The 16,348-nt window shown below is 43.2% G+C and overlaps 1 protein-coding gene across 5 annotated transcripts in view; it reads left to right on the top strand.

Annotated features, from left to right (window-relative positions):
- ACTN1 (actinin alpha 1) overlaps nt 1-16,348 on the top strand; it is a 110,508-nt gene that overhangs the window by 75,580 nt on the left and 18,580 nt on the right. For 3 of the 5 annotated variants that reach the window (XM_063117580.1, XM_063117579.1, XM_063117582.1), the window contains exons 8-13: nt 26-111; nt 9,884-9,976; nt 11,283-11,513; nt 12,750-12,897; nt 14,898-15,048; nt 16,059-16,167. In XM_063117580.1, coding sequence (XP_062973650.1) covers nt 26-111; nt 9,884-9,976; nt 11,283-11,513; nt 12,750-12,897; nt 14,898-15,048; nt 16,059-16,167 — 818 coding nt within the window. Of the gene's footprint in view, nt 1-25; nt 112-2,446; nt 2,533-9,883; nt 9,977-11,282; nt 11,514-12,749; nt 12,898-14,897; nt 15,049-16,058; nt 16,168-16,348 lie in introns of all 5 variants that reach the window. The other 2 variants (XM_063117583.1, XM_063117584.1) reach the window with 1 other exon arrangement.

The following is a 16,348-nucleotide window of genomic DNA, read 5'->3' as shown; positions in this document are numbered from 1 at the left end:
TTTAACTTCAGGTTTTCTTTGACAGACATTGTTGGAACAGCCCGTCCTGACGAGAAGGCCATCATGACCTATGTTTCTAGCTTCTACCACGCCTTCTCAGGAGCCCAGAAGGTATCGCAGGATTCCAAGCTCCCTCCACACAGCGCTGCTGGTCCTCTTGCTAATGTCCAAACCTTTTTTCTTTCTCTCTCTCCTTTCTAGCTACAGGCATCTTTATTATTATTTTTGGCAATGTTGGCTTGTTGGCTCGAGGTGGCACCCCAGAGATAGAGCATTTGGGGAATGCAAATTGATCAAACACAGTCCCACAGTCAGTGGTGTAATGCAAATCCATTCTTGTATGCAAAGCTGTGGGTCACTTCAATGGCAGTGGGTGTTCTGCCAGGATCTGTTTAGAGGTGAGCCTCCAGAAGGCCAACTTTAACCAGGAAAAAACCCAACTACCTTCTGCATAGTTATTTGCCATGCGTTGTGACCCAGCAACACAACATTCTTTGTGTCAATCCACCCTGAATTGCTTTCCTGATTTCTCGTGGCATTTGGGCTGTTTTTGAAATCTTTGGTGTAGACAGCTTTCCTTACTTTGCAAAAGTGCATCATCTTCAGAAATAAGACCTGGGTGCAGTAAATGCACGTTCTGTTTTCTGACTCTGAAAATATTACTGAAAGAAATGTTCCAAATAAGAAGTTGCCACTGAGCATTGTAGCTTGATGAATCAACTGGTATTTAAGAACTCAGCATGGATCAAGTGGGCTTTGCAGTACAAGTCTATGCATGTTTAGGCAGAAGTAAATCCCACTAAGTGCAACAGGACCTACCCTCCAAGTAAGTGTGGAGTGGATTGTAGCTAAGTGCAGTACAGTTGCTGGGATTATCTAGTAATAGGTGTTAGTTTCGGGAGAGGCTTCCCATCTTTCTTTTAGAATAACAGGTATATGGAAATGTAACATTAGAAAGTTAATTAAGCAGTTCCAAGCTTGAAAGTAGATAAAAAAGTCATGGCACTTTTCTCAAAAGTAGATCACATTTAGATGTAGCTTAAGATAGTGATGAATAGAAGGTACACTACTGGAATAAATGGACTTTGGTCTGATTTAGCTGGGCACATGTTTTTAAACAAACATGTATAATCAGGATCACGTAATAGATTAGTTAGTTATGCCTTACTCTTAAGAGATTTTCAGTACACACTCTTGCTTTATACATTAAAAAACACATCAGTGGGGCTCAGGGATTTTAATTAAAATGGACTATTTAAGCCTGCAATGTGCCCAACCTTGCCTTCAGAGAAAGATGTCCCTGTCTCTGTCTCCTAAAATGAAATGGAGAGCAATACCGAGACATTTGTTCTTGTGTTTCAAACCTGCCATACTTGCAATGTGAACTACTTTTCCAGAATTTCCCTGGCCGTGCAATTGTATGTATTCTGTCATTTATTGCAATTGTATGGCACCTTAACATCTGCTGTGCCAGGCAGGGGTACTGCATTTTCTACTGCACCTGACTGAAGTAACAAGCATTCAGCAATTTGGAATTTCTGGTGACTGAACCTTTTAGATGCCCCTGCCTTATCAGCTAATCTATGTGTTCAGAAGAAACACATAGGACAGCTTTCCTGGGACTGTGAGTGCTTCAAAGTGCCTATTAGATATCTGCGCGAGTGAATTATTTCCTTGTGGTAACAACTCCTTGTTTGTGGACAGCTAGCATGACAGAGAAAATACTAGTCTAGAACTCTTTTTCAATTATCAGATATTTTTTGCTGTTGAGGAATGCTCAATCATGCAAGTCCTTCATGTGTATTTTGAGCTATCCTTGTCCCAAGAGGGATTGTATGTGATTCTCCTGAATATGAAGCTTGGCTCTAATTTGCCAAAGAGAAATAGCTCAGAGGTGGAGTATAATGCTATTAAGGTTTTCTGTGGGTACAAAAGTTAGAATAAGCCTAATATGGAAATGTTCTTCTAAGTACAGTGAGTGATCAAGCGGCTAACTCAGGACAGATGTAAAGTTGCTCCATTTTGCCCTGCCTTTGACTTTTCCTATAGGGTCTTTATCAAACCTATCTACTTTACTCCTTAGTGTAAGATAGGCACACGGAATTAGCTATTCACTCTCCAGAAAGAGTTGCTCTTTCTCTAATTTTCAAGTGGGTTGAACCTACTGACTGTGGAGTTGTATCAATAATAATAATAATAATAATAATAATGTATACTAGGGCTCAAAATAGGTGGTGGCAGCAGGTGTCACTGGAGTCCACAAAGCCAACCCTGCCAGTCATGTTCTGATCTCAGTTCCCAGCTCTCCGCATGGAAATCTCTTTGGCCTGTCCTACAATGCATGATGGGAAGTTTCCCCCCTCTCTTACCACCCATGACTGTTTTATTTTATTCTGTGTGCTGCTTCTTACTTTATCCTTTCAACCTCTTCTCCTTCTTTGCACAGATATTATAGGCACGCTAAGGCCGGATGAGAAGGCCATTATGACCTATGTTTCATGTTACTACCACGCCTTCTCAGGTGCGCAGAAGGTGAGACTTTACTCCTAACAAGCCCTCTCCTCCTCCTTCTGTTTCCTGCCCATCAAACTTAGAGGAAGTTATCCTAAACCATTAGAGGTATGGAATCCCAGCTGGCTTTCACATTGAGCTATGAAACGTTACCGCAGCTTCTTGGGGATAAAAAGCTTTGCTGAGGACTGTCTGGATTTCTTTCATCATATCAGGTCTCTGGCTTCTCTCAAGGTTTTCTCCCTTGAGCTGCTAGGCTGTAACCACACCAGTCCAAATTAAGATCAGAGCATAGAGTCAATATATTCAAAATTGATGGGTGTGATGCCTGTCTGTTGGGAAGTGCTCCCAGCTCAGTGCTGAGTCCTTTAAGAGCTCTCTATGCCAAATTATTTTTGATGGCTGATACAACTCTAGTCCACCACTGACAGCGTGAAATCTATTGCAGGTGTTAAAAAGGCCCAGCTTTATAGCTCTTTTTAGCAGTGGCAATAATTACTGTAGTACTAGGTGACTTAGTGATGCTTATAGTAGTTCTTCTCTGATGTTTTCCAAATGCAGCCATGAGGACTGCAAGACTGGAGTGAAAACCCCGGCTTCTGCGGGGGAGAGGGGGAGTTACTTTTTTTACCCTTCCACCTCTGGCATTCCTTCCTAAGCTTCTTCCCCTACCTCATGGGGGAATATAGAGAAGTATCCCATAGATCAGCTTTCCTTAACCTTGTGTCTCCTTTTGAATGACAATTCTCATCAGCCCCAGCTAACATAGCCAATGGTGAGGGATCATGGGATTTAAAGTCCAAAACTTCTGGAGGGCACTTAGTCCAGGATAGCTGCCATGGATAGAGGTCCCAATAGCATTTTTCCCCCTCTAGATGGAAAACCAGCCAGCCCTTCAGATGTGTTGAACCACAACTCCCATAATCCCCCAGGCTGAGCTAGGGGGCAATGTTTAGAAGGAAAGCTGTGAGAGGGGCAAGGGTTAAGTGGACCCTCCATGCTGATCTTTTGCTCCAGGTTGTAGTTTCTGCAGATTTTCCTGAGCATCGTGTGTAGTTCGGTCCTAAAACCAATTCTTCAAAGGGTTATCTTGTTTACGTAAAAGGACTTAGCTGGCATTGGCAGTGTACCAATAGTGTTATTAATTTCTGAGCAGCTACTTTTCTAAGTGGAGGCAGAAAATTGCTAGTTAGTGTGTACATATCCATAAAGAATACAACCCCCTTCAGTGCTGCTACTTTAGCATCAATGAAATCTGCTTGGGCCTATTGGGCTCTATTTTTAAAAAAACGGCCCCTCCAATAGGTCTCATTCTGGAAATGTCATGCTTTCCTCCACGTCAAGTACCTGCTGTGTTAAGAGATGAAGAGAGAAATCATGTGGTCCCTGGCTGAGTGACCTAGGGACCATAGGATAGTTCAGAAAACCCCTTCCAAAATCAGAGACAGCTCTCCAATATTGGAAGAGGGCATCAGAGATTTGGCCCCCAACCCTGACCCCTTACAGCTGGCACAGAGAGAACCATGCAAGCTGCCTCCCTAAGGTCCGAAAATCAACCTTGGAAAGAAGGAAAAGGGGACATTCCAATGGACAGGGATGGGGAGGAGACCAGAGAGCCCAGGATAGATTTATCCTGAGCCTCTTCCAGCCTCCTTCCCACTCCCTCCAAAGCACCCTTTCTAAATGGGCTGGAAAGCCCATCTAGCTGAAAAACCCGTCTAGCAAAAATTCAAAGATCAGATGGAGAGAAGGCAAAGATCATCTCCGCTGCTTCTCCCACCCTGCCAGCTTCAGCCCAGTGGGGTATAGGAATCTCAGAAGCCTCTATGTTCAGGGGGTTCCAAGCAGTGAGGGCGTAGTCCATAGTTTCACCCTAGTTCAAGGCCAAACTCTAGTGATTTATGCAAGTTGAGATGGCTGTCCGATCCAGTCTTCCCTAATCTGGTACTCTGCAGAAGTGTTGGACCCCAACTCTTATCAGCTGGCTGGGGATGATGGGGGTTGTAGTCCCACTTGTCTGGAGGGCACCAGGTTAGGGAAGGCTGTATTGGGGAAGGCTGTCTACAACATCCAGCCCTGATGCCGGATTCAGTTACAATAGTCTCTGCATACTGCTCTTAACGCCTCCTTTTCTGCCCCCATGTTGCTTCTCCTTGCTCCCACCCATTTGTGTTCTGCCTCCACTGGTAATTTGAGTGCTTTCCTTCCTCATACCATTTGTGGTGTTTCTTTATCTTTACAGCTGTTTTTCTTTTTAGTCTATGTAGTCATCTCTCAGCTGATTTCTCCAAGTCTTTGAGCTGGCCCTCCCTTGACATTTTGTACTCAGGCACAAAATACATTTGCCATTATTAATTCTCCAATGTATTTTGTGGGAAAGCAATAATTTCCACTTGTGTGTCATTCAGAACTGGCACTAGCTGCTTTTATCCATACCTGAGTGTAGCATATCAAGGAGGAAAGCAGCCCTTATGCCAAGCTCGTCTGGTCTCAGGTTGGACAATTCAGCTCTAATAAAGAAAAGCTGATGTGTAGCTAATTCAGAACCTCTTCCTCACTACACCAGGCCACCATATGAAGACCACTTCCTTAGAAGATAACCTTCACCCTATCTTCACATTATGCAGTCACATCATAATACAAATGAGCATGCACCAAACTCAGTTTATGGGTTACCGACATGCCATGTTACATGCTGAAAAAACTCCCTTTCCCATGGACTGCTCCCATGTCGCCTTGGAAGCGTATGAATTGGACCTCATTCTCCATATTATGTTTTAAAAAGCACCTTCTGTTAAAATACTGGAGGGACAGCAGAAATTCTAACTGCATCTTTTCTGTAGAACACATTGGACTCCTTTTAGGAGTAACTCACTTACCTGGGAATAAGCCCATTGAACTCAACAGGTCTTACTTCTGAGTAGACATGTGTAAGATTGGTCTACAAGTATGAGAACGTGTTTTAGGGTACAATCCTGTGCATATTTGGACAGAAAAAGTACTACAACTCCCAGCGTTCCCCAGCTAGTATAGTTTGCTGGTGAATACGTAGGATAACTGGCTAGAGAATGCTGGGAGTTGTCGGACTTTTTCCTGTCGAAACATGCGTAGGATTGTGCCCTTAATTTGAGAAGGTCTGGGACACTACTGCATTCAAATTTTGTTCAGAAACCATGTTACCAGTCTGCTAAAAGCCTTACCCTGAATTTTTGTAAAACTGGTCTGGCAATAGGCAATATCTTGTTTAGTGGAACAACATAGACTAGGGATCTGAACATGCCATGTTCTAGAATAGGACACAGCAGCTTTGTTCAGTTCAGATTGGGGCCTATTGCCGTATAAAAAGTAGTTGATGCCTTGAAACTACTACTGAGATGTAAATAAGAGCATCAGTTCGGGACAGTGTGGCTGTAAATATTTACTCTTGACATGAATGAGGTTGGTAGAAGATCCTCTTCAGTAAATTATCTGAAGTTAAGCAGAATGCCGAGCCCTCAATATTTAGTGTTAATTTTTCAGAGCACATACCAACTTTCTGATAAAGCTGAAGTTCACGTACAAAGCCAATTCTCAATTCATCACATTAATGACTGAGAATTCTGTTTGTGAATTTAATTATTTCACTTCTTTGCAAGTAGATAGTCAAGGTAATTTTTCAGCAGGGAGGTCTCCGCAAGTTTAAATTTGTGACCAGGAACCCATGCCAAGCACAACCCAGCGAACAAACGAATAGAAATCAATTATTTAACTTTGTACTTCAAAAGTAATAATTCAGATTCATTCTATTGAATGATTATCTGAAGTTGATTGTCAAAATGGCCAATTCCATCCAGAAAATGTTGGAGCCTGTGTTTAGCCAGCAAGTAGTACTAGTATCCAAGATGTTACAAACGTTGTTAAGCTATAAAATATTTGCCACTGAGCCAAGCCACTGGAGTAAGAATTCAGAGTTAGATATTAAGGCACCAAACCCATGCTGATGTTAAAGGACATTAAAAAAAAACCCAAGTTGATTGCATTGTCATCTGGCCAGTCAGTCTAGCTATTTAGTTGTTCCTCGCTTAGAGGAGAGGGTCCTGTTCCTTTCCCCTTTGAAGCTCTTCCAATGCCAGTCTTTTAACAGGCGGTTGTTGAGAGAGACAGGCCCCAAATCTGGGGCTAATGCAGAGTGATTAGTAAGTGTGTATTTCAACCTAGGCCCACGAGCACAGAGCATCTTTTCAAACTCTGTCCTCTTCCTTGACAAGGTGACTTACTGTGATGTCGCTCCATTTCTCATTCAGATTTCTCATTACTGCTACCAGCCCTGAAGGGGAGGTCACATGATCAACTTTCTGCTTCTTTCATTCTTATACTGAGTCTTTAAAGGTACAGGGGCCCCAGCTTGCCATGACATGTATGTGACTGGTTGCTTTTCCTCCATATTATTTGCCTCTCTGTGTGTGTGTGCGTCTGTGTATTTCTTCACATATACTTGCTTTGGTCAGTTTGCTTTTTCCCCTCCTAACTGCTTCTAACTTTCATAACACTAAACTGCATGAATGTTTTTTTTTATTGATTACTACATGGGTTTAATAATATGTTTTAATACATTGTGGAAATGGATTTCTCAAAATAATTTCTAGCTAGCCTTTTGATTAAGCTTTAGTTTGGTGTGGCTAGCATTTCAGGACCTGATTGTTAATCTGTGCTGGTGAAAAGACAGAAAGACCGATGACCGTTTTTGCTCACTCATTTTAAAGGTAGAAGCGAAAGGAGATAGATAGGCATACCTATGCTGAACTTTCTTAATTAAGTATTGTGACAAAGAGATGAAGCAATAGTGTCACAATCCGCAGACTCTAGATTTACCTATTTGTGAAATGTTTCCGGTGTTGTCAGTCAAGTAACTTTCTGGAAAATCTTGTGGGCATGCCTTTGTCCAAGCTATAACCCATTAATTAAAGCTATAACTCCTTTGCTATTGGACAGTAGAACAGGTTAGCCAGAGAAGTTGTGAAGTTTTTAAGAGGAGAGCAGAAAAGTCGGTTGATTTGTTTTTTCCCTTACTGCATTTCTATAGCTGCCCTGTAACAGACATTCTCTGGGTGGCTCAGAAATAAGCAAAACATTTCTAAAACAATAAAAACAATTAAAAGCTAAAAACACAGTTATAACAAAAGATCCTTGATGAGTAAACTTATTAATCAGTTCACTTTCCCTTGGTTATGTTAGATAGTGGCCAAATGATAGAGCTTTCCGCTCTGCACTACACACATATAATACAATACATTTCACCAGCAGGTAATGTCGGGCTACTCTCATGGCTAGGATCTCATAGAATCATAGAACAGTAGAATTGGAAGGGGCCTATGAGGCCATCGAGTCCAACCCCCTGCTCAATGCAGCAACCCACTTTAAAGCATCCCTGACAGGTGGCTGTCAGGAATCTCCTTTCATAGAATCACAGCACCAAAAGAAACTGGTTTATTGCTTGTGCTCTATGTACCTGCCTACTTGAAGTGGCTAATAGGGCAAAGCTGCTAGCCTTTCTGGAGAGTTCCAACATTGGAGCCCCCAACATATCCAGTGCTCTGCTGGCAGAGAAGCCTGGCAAGCTGGAGGAGAGGATGGGGCTTCATTTCCCCCTTCTGCTCCCACCATCTGTGCTCCATGCAAGTTTTGATATGGCTACTCCCCATATTTAAATGAGGTGGTCTAACCATTATGTATTTCTCCCACATCTCCACTAAAAGTGTCTTAAGGCAGACACATCAGATGCTGATAAAGCTCAAGTCTCTGCTAAAAGCAGCCAAAGTAAAAGAATTTAAAGAAGTCTTAGAACGCTTTGGAAAGAAGCTTGGACTTGGACTCCAAGGAGAGTGTGTTGAAAAGTTGCAAGACAGCTGCTGGGGGAAAAAAGTGTCTGCATCCCCTAGGTGCCCTGGATTGGCAAGTAGATGGTTCCATCCATCCTGGGGATTGTGAATGGGACATGGAGGAAGAAGCAGCCTCCCAGTTCTGTCAACCTAGAGATCTGACATGGTTGGTTTACTAGTATCAGCAAAACCCAAGACGAAAGTCGGAGGAGGGTTATATATTGAAAACAACCAAAGGCTCATGTTGGTATTTTAAAAAATGAAATAACTTTCCTCTGAAGATCACCAAAATCATTCAGTTGATTTGCTCCATAGAAGGTCCCAGTTCAAGTAAAAGGTACATGACTGCCAAGGGATAGTTTTACAGCCTCTTTAGTACTGATGGACAGTACTGGTTCCCTCTGGATTCTGAATTGCACTTCATTTTTGAAATTGGAGATTGTTGCAATTTCTGCTGCTTCCAGCCAACTACTTCACTTTAGACCCTCTTTGCTCAAATGGCTTTGGAGGCCAAATTTGCACATTTGGGGCAGTTTGTGGATCTAATCCAATACAGGACTGCTTTGTGTGCTTATTCCTAAACTGATGAATTTATGCCATCCTTCCTCAGCCTGGTGCCCTGTAGATGTGTTGAACTACAACTCCCAGCATCCCCAGCCAGTTGGTGGGGAGTGTTTGGAGTTGTAGTCTAACACATCTGGAAGAACCTTCTGGTTTTTTGTTTTAAATCCACTCTATGTAATAATGAGAACTATTGCCTGTATGGAATAGCTTTCAACAGCATACCAGTGGCTCCATGCTTTCTTCAGGGATAGGATACTTTTGGTGCGGAGTGATTATTTGCAGCACCCAAAAACTGAGATGGCAAAATAACTTCAAGCAAAATGAGTGATATCAACCGTTTGAGGCAAATGGGGTCAGTTTTTACAGCAGTTAGGTTATATAAGCTGGCCTCAGAGCAGAAATGGATGCCCACTTACTACTTCAAAGAACCCTACACACACACATTCTAGCTCATGTCATGCATTAATATGCTGAGATGAAGCTGTTTCCATGTGTTATCAGCACCTGGCAATAAATATTGACACATATGGATATACATGTAAATGCATGCTAGAACAGAGTCGAGGAATCTGTGGCCCTTTAGATGTTGTTGGACTCCAACTCCCACCATCCCTAGTCATAAGCCATGCTGCCTGGGGCTGATGGGAGTTGGAGTCATAAAACCATCTGGAAGACACCAGGTTTTCCATCCCCGAGTTAGAGTGAAAAACACCTTAAGTAGGGCAAGTACACATTCAAATTGAAACTTTCAGAAAGTTTCCTGAGAAGCAAGTTGTGGTGGTGATAGTGAGACACCTCTAAAGCTTTGTAATATGGAGATAAATGTTGACCAGTAAGGTTATCTGAGGTGACACAATGGACTCCTTATCTTTTCCAGTTGGCAAGTAGAAGGAAACTAAATACTATATCATCGTCACTAATGATAGATATTTCTTTTTGTTTTCTGACAGGCGGAAACAGCAGCCAATCGTATCTGCAAGGTGCTGGCAGTTAATCAAGAGAATGAGCAGCTAATGGAAGACTATGAGAAGTTGGCCAGTGATGTAGGTATTCCTGCTTTTGACTTCTTCAGAGGGTTATGTGGAAATGCAAAGCGATCCATTCCATAGAATGGACCTATTTCTCAGTGTTTTATCCTAGCAGGGCAAAGCCACAGGTGTTTTGAAGTGTGCAGTACTATCTCTTTTTAAAATTGAGAGAGTCTGTAATGTTTCCTTCATTCATTCGGGCAGGTAATGTAAGTAAAGCTCCTTCCAAGTCCTCTAGTAATTTGTTTATGTAATCAACAAGAACAACACTGAGGCTAAGGAAACAAACACAAATATATTTGCCTCCTAGACTATAGGAAGAAAGCATCAACCAATGGTTAAAATGGCTTGTGGCATTTGAGCAGGAAGGTGTCATCAAATAGTTGGAATCATCAGTGGGCAAAACAAACATTTAAAACTAATTGCAATGCTACTGCAGAGGAAGTCTATAGTCCCTAAAAAAAACATTGCGGTGGGGTTTGCTTTCACAAAAAGAACCTAACCTGAAAGCCACAAGGCCTAGAAAGTTATACGGAAGGCAGTCCTTAGAGCCAGCCTGGCACTATAGACTGGGGGAATACATGAATTCAAAGCATGATTTAAAATACTGAGCAATATCCAATGACATTAGAAAGGATGTTACGCTAGTGTAAACAACTGCTACTGCAACACCAACAAAGCTTGCCGGTGTGACAGTTTTTCCAGGGAAGCCTGCTAGTGCAATTAATTTTCATTTGTGGAATTGTCACACTGGATGCTGCCCATCGTTCAACTCTATTGAAAATCAAAAGCTGAATTCCATGTTTATCTTACTTGAGGCTCCAGTTCATTATATATGCTTGTTTGTGTAATATGTAGATATGCAAACTATTTATTTATTTATTTATTACATGTATATACCTCCCCCATAGCAAGAGCTCTCTGGGCGGTTTACAGAAATTCTAAAATGAGGTAGAAACAAGTATACAAAATTTAAAATTCTAAAACACAGAACATACGTACATGAAGCATTAAAAACCATTAAAATAAACATGTGGGTGATTAAGATGTGCTGCCATATGCCTGGGCGAAGAGGAAAGTCTTAACCTGGCGCCGGAAAGATAGCAGCGTTGGCGCCAGGCGAGCCTCGTCATACACACACATACATGTCCTATTGCAAACCCAAAAGCTGGGGGAAACTATTTCAGCCATGAACAGGCAAAGATGCACAAATTGGCCTAACAAAAATCTAAGCTTTGGTCATATTAAACACCAGGAATGTTATTTAACTTACAGCTATCTTGCTTCTCCCCCCCCCCCACCCCGCGCTCGTTATTTCCAGCTGCTGGAGTGGATCCGCCGCACCATACCCTGGCTGGAGGATCGGGCACCAGAGAACACCATGCAAGCCATGCAGCAGAAACTGGAGGACTTCCGAGATTACCGCCGCCTCCACAAGCCTCCTAAGGTCCAAGAGAAGTGCCAGCTAGAAATCAACTTCAACACATTGCAGACCAAACTGCGACTTAGCAATCGGCCGGCCTTCATGCCTTCCGAAGGGAAAATGGTCTCGGTGAGTACGTTAAGCTGGTGCATTTCGAGCATAATTACTTGGCAAAGTAGGTGTTTTCTAGGCATATGCTCCATTTCAAGAGACAATCATGTTTCAACTTCCTAGTGTCATGTCGAGTACCTTGGTTCCAGGGGCCTTCCACACTGCAATTTGTGGTCCTCACAGGTCACAACCCTCTATTAAAACGTGTCTGTAAATGATATGGCTCTTGCAGGTTGGCTGTATGTCCCTTCTAGTCACCCGGCAACTACCAAACAATGATGTGAAAGGGCTTCTATTATGGGTGTGCCATGTGACAGGTTGTCCTTGCCCAGGACCCAGTCACTCCTGCATCAGAATAAAAGTCTGGGACATCAAGGACCCTGCTCATGGGAAAGACCCTCTCCTTGGATCATCATCAGTAGTGGCCGCTCCTTGCATATGCTTGCTTAGGTAAAGAGGAAGACAGTCCCCCAGGATAGCGTTGCTGCTATCTCCAGCTCCTGAGACTGTCTCCTTGTCAAACTTCTCAAATAGCAAAACACCTTCAACTCCATTCCTTCACCACCACCACTGGTCCCAGGTGCAGCAGGAGACAAGTGGACCTTGCCAGAGCATATGCCTCAGAGGCAAAGCACTGGATCCTTAAGTGGGAACTGATCTCCAAGGAAGCAGGGACCAGAAAATGCACCTCTGTGCAGGAGCATTCCAGCTCTCAGTAGGCTTCAGATCAGTGCAACTGTCCAGGTTATCTGTTGTCCGGCCTGGACCTTGCTGGCTATCCTTAATCTTGCCTCTAGTTCCCACAGTGCACTGTCCCTGGTGTTGGATTGTCACTATTGCCTGCCTACCAGCCTTCTGCAACCTGTCTGTAGTCGGGACTGTGCAGGCTCTTCACAGCTTTAACCCTCACCACTGGATTAGTGACTCCTCTGTGGACTTTGGACACGGAGATAAATAGTGCCCTCCTTTGGACCCAGGAGTTTGTTTCTTAAATTGCTTGTGCATAGTTCAATGGCTTGCCTGCTGTTTCAGTTGATTTGCCATTGTCCTTTAGTTTAATCGTACCATCTGTCTGATTATTTGCACACTACTTTTCACAGCTCTGTGTGAGGTGATGCCACCTTTCATTAGTACGTGCCGATCACAAGCTTGCTGGGGAAACTACAGAAGAGACAGTGCTTCATAACGTTTTGCTTCTTTCGAACTTGTCCATGCTTTCTTGATGGCGTTGTGCTTCTGCTGTAATCATTACAGGATATCAATAATGCATGGGGTGGCCTAGAACAGGCGGAGAAGGGCTTCGAGGAGTGGCTTTTGAATGAGATCCGGAGATTAGAGCGGCTGGATCACCTGGCTGAGAAGTTCCGGCAAAAAGCGTCCATTCATGAATCCTGGACGGATGGTAATGCAGATCTGTAGTGTGTCCCATTGGCGGGGCTTTGGGTATGCTGGGCGAAAGCATTTAAAACAGAAAATCTATGTCAGGATATCCCAAATTCTATGGGAACAAGAGCAGAATTCTATGACTCATATATATTAGCAAATGAATATATTTTTCATACTTTTATTGTAGGGGGAGGCAGAAGATAGATCAAAATCTACATGTGTGTGTGTGTGTGTGTGTGTGTGTGTGTGTGTGTGTGTGTGGTATGCAGTACTAATGGCAAAGAATAATGAATCTCAGTTGTGTAGTAATAACAAAATTCATAATTTGAGATGCACATACATGGAAGGCATGGCACTTGACAGCATATTATCCTATTTAATCATAGGTGTCTGTATAGGTAGACCAGATTTTCTGATAGATAACCATGCATCCACAATAGGTCAAGCATCCAAATACTCAGTCCCAGGGTCATTGCTAGACCTGGGCTCTTGGTACCCTGACCCAAAATCTATTTCTTGAGGCCTGAATCTATTCCCCAGAGCACTAAATGTTAATAAGTGCCATAAGAAGAGTTCCCTCCCCCTTATCTTCATTGCCTTGAAGGGGGTGATTTTCAATGGAATTGCAGCTGGGGAGGGAAGGGTTAACTGCCCTATCCCCACATGCTATATCCTACCCACCCACCAAAAATATTCCCCTGCATTGCTATTAAACTTAGAAAGAAACTTTTTCTATTGGTTTGAGATGATCTGGGGTAGGGTGCAAATTAATTGAAGAATATTTTAGTTGAGATTATTTAAATGCATCATTCATTGCTGGCTTGGCCTCCTGTGAAATTTAAATGAGTCCTAGTAATTATTTCTACATTTACATATATAGATATAATTTAACATATGCTAGCTTTGTGCTGATTTGTATCCTATGGGCCCAAGTTCCAAATCCTTCAAGTGCCTAGAAAACCCCCTGCTCAGTCTGTGGTGAAGTGAAGGCAGATATTGGTATTTCTAGTGCCCTGCTGTATAAATCTCTAAAGCTGTAATCTTATGCATGTTTAAACGGGGGGGAGGGGGATTCTTATAATTCCCAGTATGCCCCAGCCAGTATGGTTGGCTGCAGAATTCCGAGAGTTGCAGGACATTTTTCTGTCTAAACATGCATAGGATTGCATTCGAGGAGAGTGATCCTATAGCCCCTAGTCAGCATCTGAGAAGCCATAGGATTGTTTGTTTTCCTGGTTCTGAGGTCGGAGACAGAGCCCTGACCTCGGAGCCAGGAAACAGTGCTACCTGCCCCCTCATAGCTGTGCTTCCCCTCAGAAAACGAAGTGCAAAGACAAGGAAAAGGGGTGTTCCCAGGGGCAGGGCGGGGAGGAGTCTGGGGCGGCTACAGTATGCCATTTCCTATGGCCATCCCAGCCTCCCTGCCTCCCACTCCAAGACATTGATGCTAGACAGGCAAAATTGCCCATCTAGCAGAAATGCAGGGCAGCTGGAGCATGGAGGCGAAGATCACATCTGCTGTCTTCCTGCCCTGCATTGGATACTTGTCAGCCTATGAGTTTGGAGGCTGCTGTCTATGCACATAGCATTGCACCATGAGTCACCTTAAGAGCTTGTTGGAGCCAGGCTCAATGTTTGTCTGATTGGCCCCAAGCAGCAGATATAGCTCAATAGTATGGAAGTGCAATAGCAATGTTCCTGTGACTAGACTGAGTTGGATGCAGATATCTAACCAAAATGGGGTTATTATGGGGCAGCTCCTGATCATATGTGTCAAGGACCCTGTATCTTCCATACAGTACCAACACAGCAAGCTTATTTAAGCTAAAGTGGATCAGCCACTTAGCAACATAACAAAAATGTAGATTTCAAGTCTGCATTTCATATCACAAAACCTTCTTGTTAAGAATAACACAGGCTGCTCTATAGAAACTTCTGTTGGGGGAATGAAAGTCTATCCAGGCTAATCGCTTTTGGCCCTTTGCACATTTGCCTGTATTTTGGCCCCCCCTGTAGGCAAAGAAGCAATGTTGCAGCAGAAGGATTATGAAACCGCCACCCTCTCGGAGATCAAGGCCCTGTTAAAGAAACATGAGGCATTTGAAAGTGATCTTGCTGCTCACCAGGACCGTGTTGAACAGATTGCTGCTATTGCACAAGAACTCAAGTATGGCTTCCGCATAGCACACGGGCTTCACTTTTAAGCACATAACCCATCAGTGGAGTTTTCAGAACTCAGTCGGCTTTCCAATCCCATTCAGCTCAAAGGCAAATCTGGTCTTAGACACGAAAGACCCTTGTTTGGAACTAAACTTTGACCTGTCGTGTAGACTGACTAGGGGGGAAAGGATGTCTTCAAAGTGATGTTTGACAAAACACGATAAAGAGTTACACAGCTGGTGGGCGTAGACGACATGGATTCACATTTGAACACCTGTTTCTAGTTAGTTATGTTGTCTGCAAGCCCAAATAAGGGTTTACCTGAGTTCATAAGAGGTGACTTAGAGCAGACATGACAGAGCTAATAAAACTATGCACAGTGTAGAGCAATTGGATAAAGAATTGTATTTCTTCACCTCATAACACTAAAATGTGGAGTCAACTGCCTAAACTGGGAAGAAAATGTGCCCCGCTAGCAAGCGCAATTGATGTGGCACAAGCATTGGTTTCCACTAGCACCACATAGATAGCACTAGCCACTGAACACCATTGGATCCTTCCCATTGGCAGAAGATTCAGGACTGACAGAAGAAAGTACTTCTTCATAAGGTGAATTGTTAATTTGTGGAATTCGCCATTGCAAGACGTAAGGATAGCCTCTAGTTTAAAATTTATGGAGGCTGAATCTGTTGACAACTATTACCCATAATGGCCAAATGGAGCATCCATGGGCAGAGGCAGTACACCACTGAATACTCCATGTGCAGAGGCAGTACACCACTGGGTGGAGCAGGGCAGGGCAAACAGTGGGGGAGATTTCAATTGGCCTCTGTTGGAAGCAGGATGGTGGGCGAGATTGGTTTTTGGTCTGATCCAGCCAGCCTCTTTTTATGATCTTTGTAATGTCTTCCAACTGATTCTGCTGTTGCGCGAGGACATAATGATTAAGAATAAGAATAGATCCTAACTTATCAGTGTGTATCTGACAAAGTGTTTTCTCCCCATTATTTTTATTAGTGAGCTGGATTATTACGATTCACCAAGTGTCAATGCCAGGTGCCAAAAAATATGTGACCAGTGGGATAACCTTGGGGCTCTGACCCAGAAACGACGAGAAGCATTGGAGGTAAGAGATGCTTGTGCATTTCAAGATTCACCTGTGCTTTGCCAGCTGCAATGGCTTTCAGCTCATTTCCAGGCCCAATTAAAGTACTGGTTTTAGTCTTTAAGGGTGCAACCCTCTGAATGTTTAGTTGGGGCATGCTCAGAGTTGAAGGCCTTTCTATCTAAACATCCATTGGATTGCA

This window comes from Elgaria multicarinata, chromosome 2 (genome assembly GCF_023053635.1).
Source record: "Elgaria multicarinata webbii isolate HBS135686 ecotype San Diego chromosome 2, rElgMul1.1.pri, whole genome shotgun sequence".
Classification (NCBI taxonomy): domain Eukaryota; kingdom Metazoa; phylum Chordata; class Lepidosauria; order Squamata; family Anguidae; genus Elgaria; species Elgaria multicarinata.
Note: the sequence above shows the minus strand (reverse complement) of the source record. Positions and strands in the feature narration are given on the sequence as shown.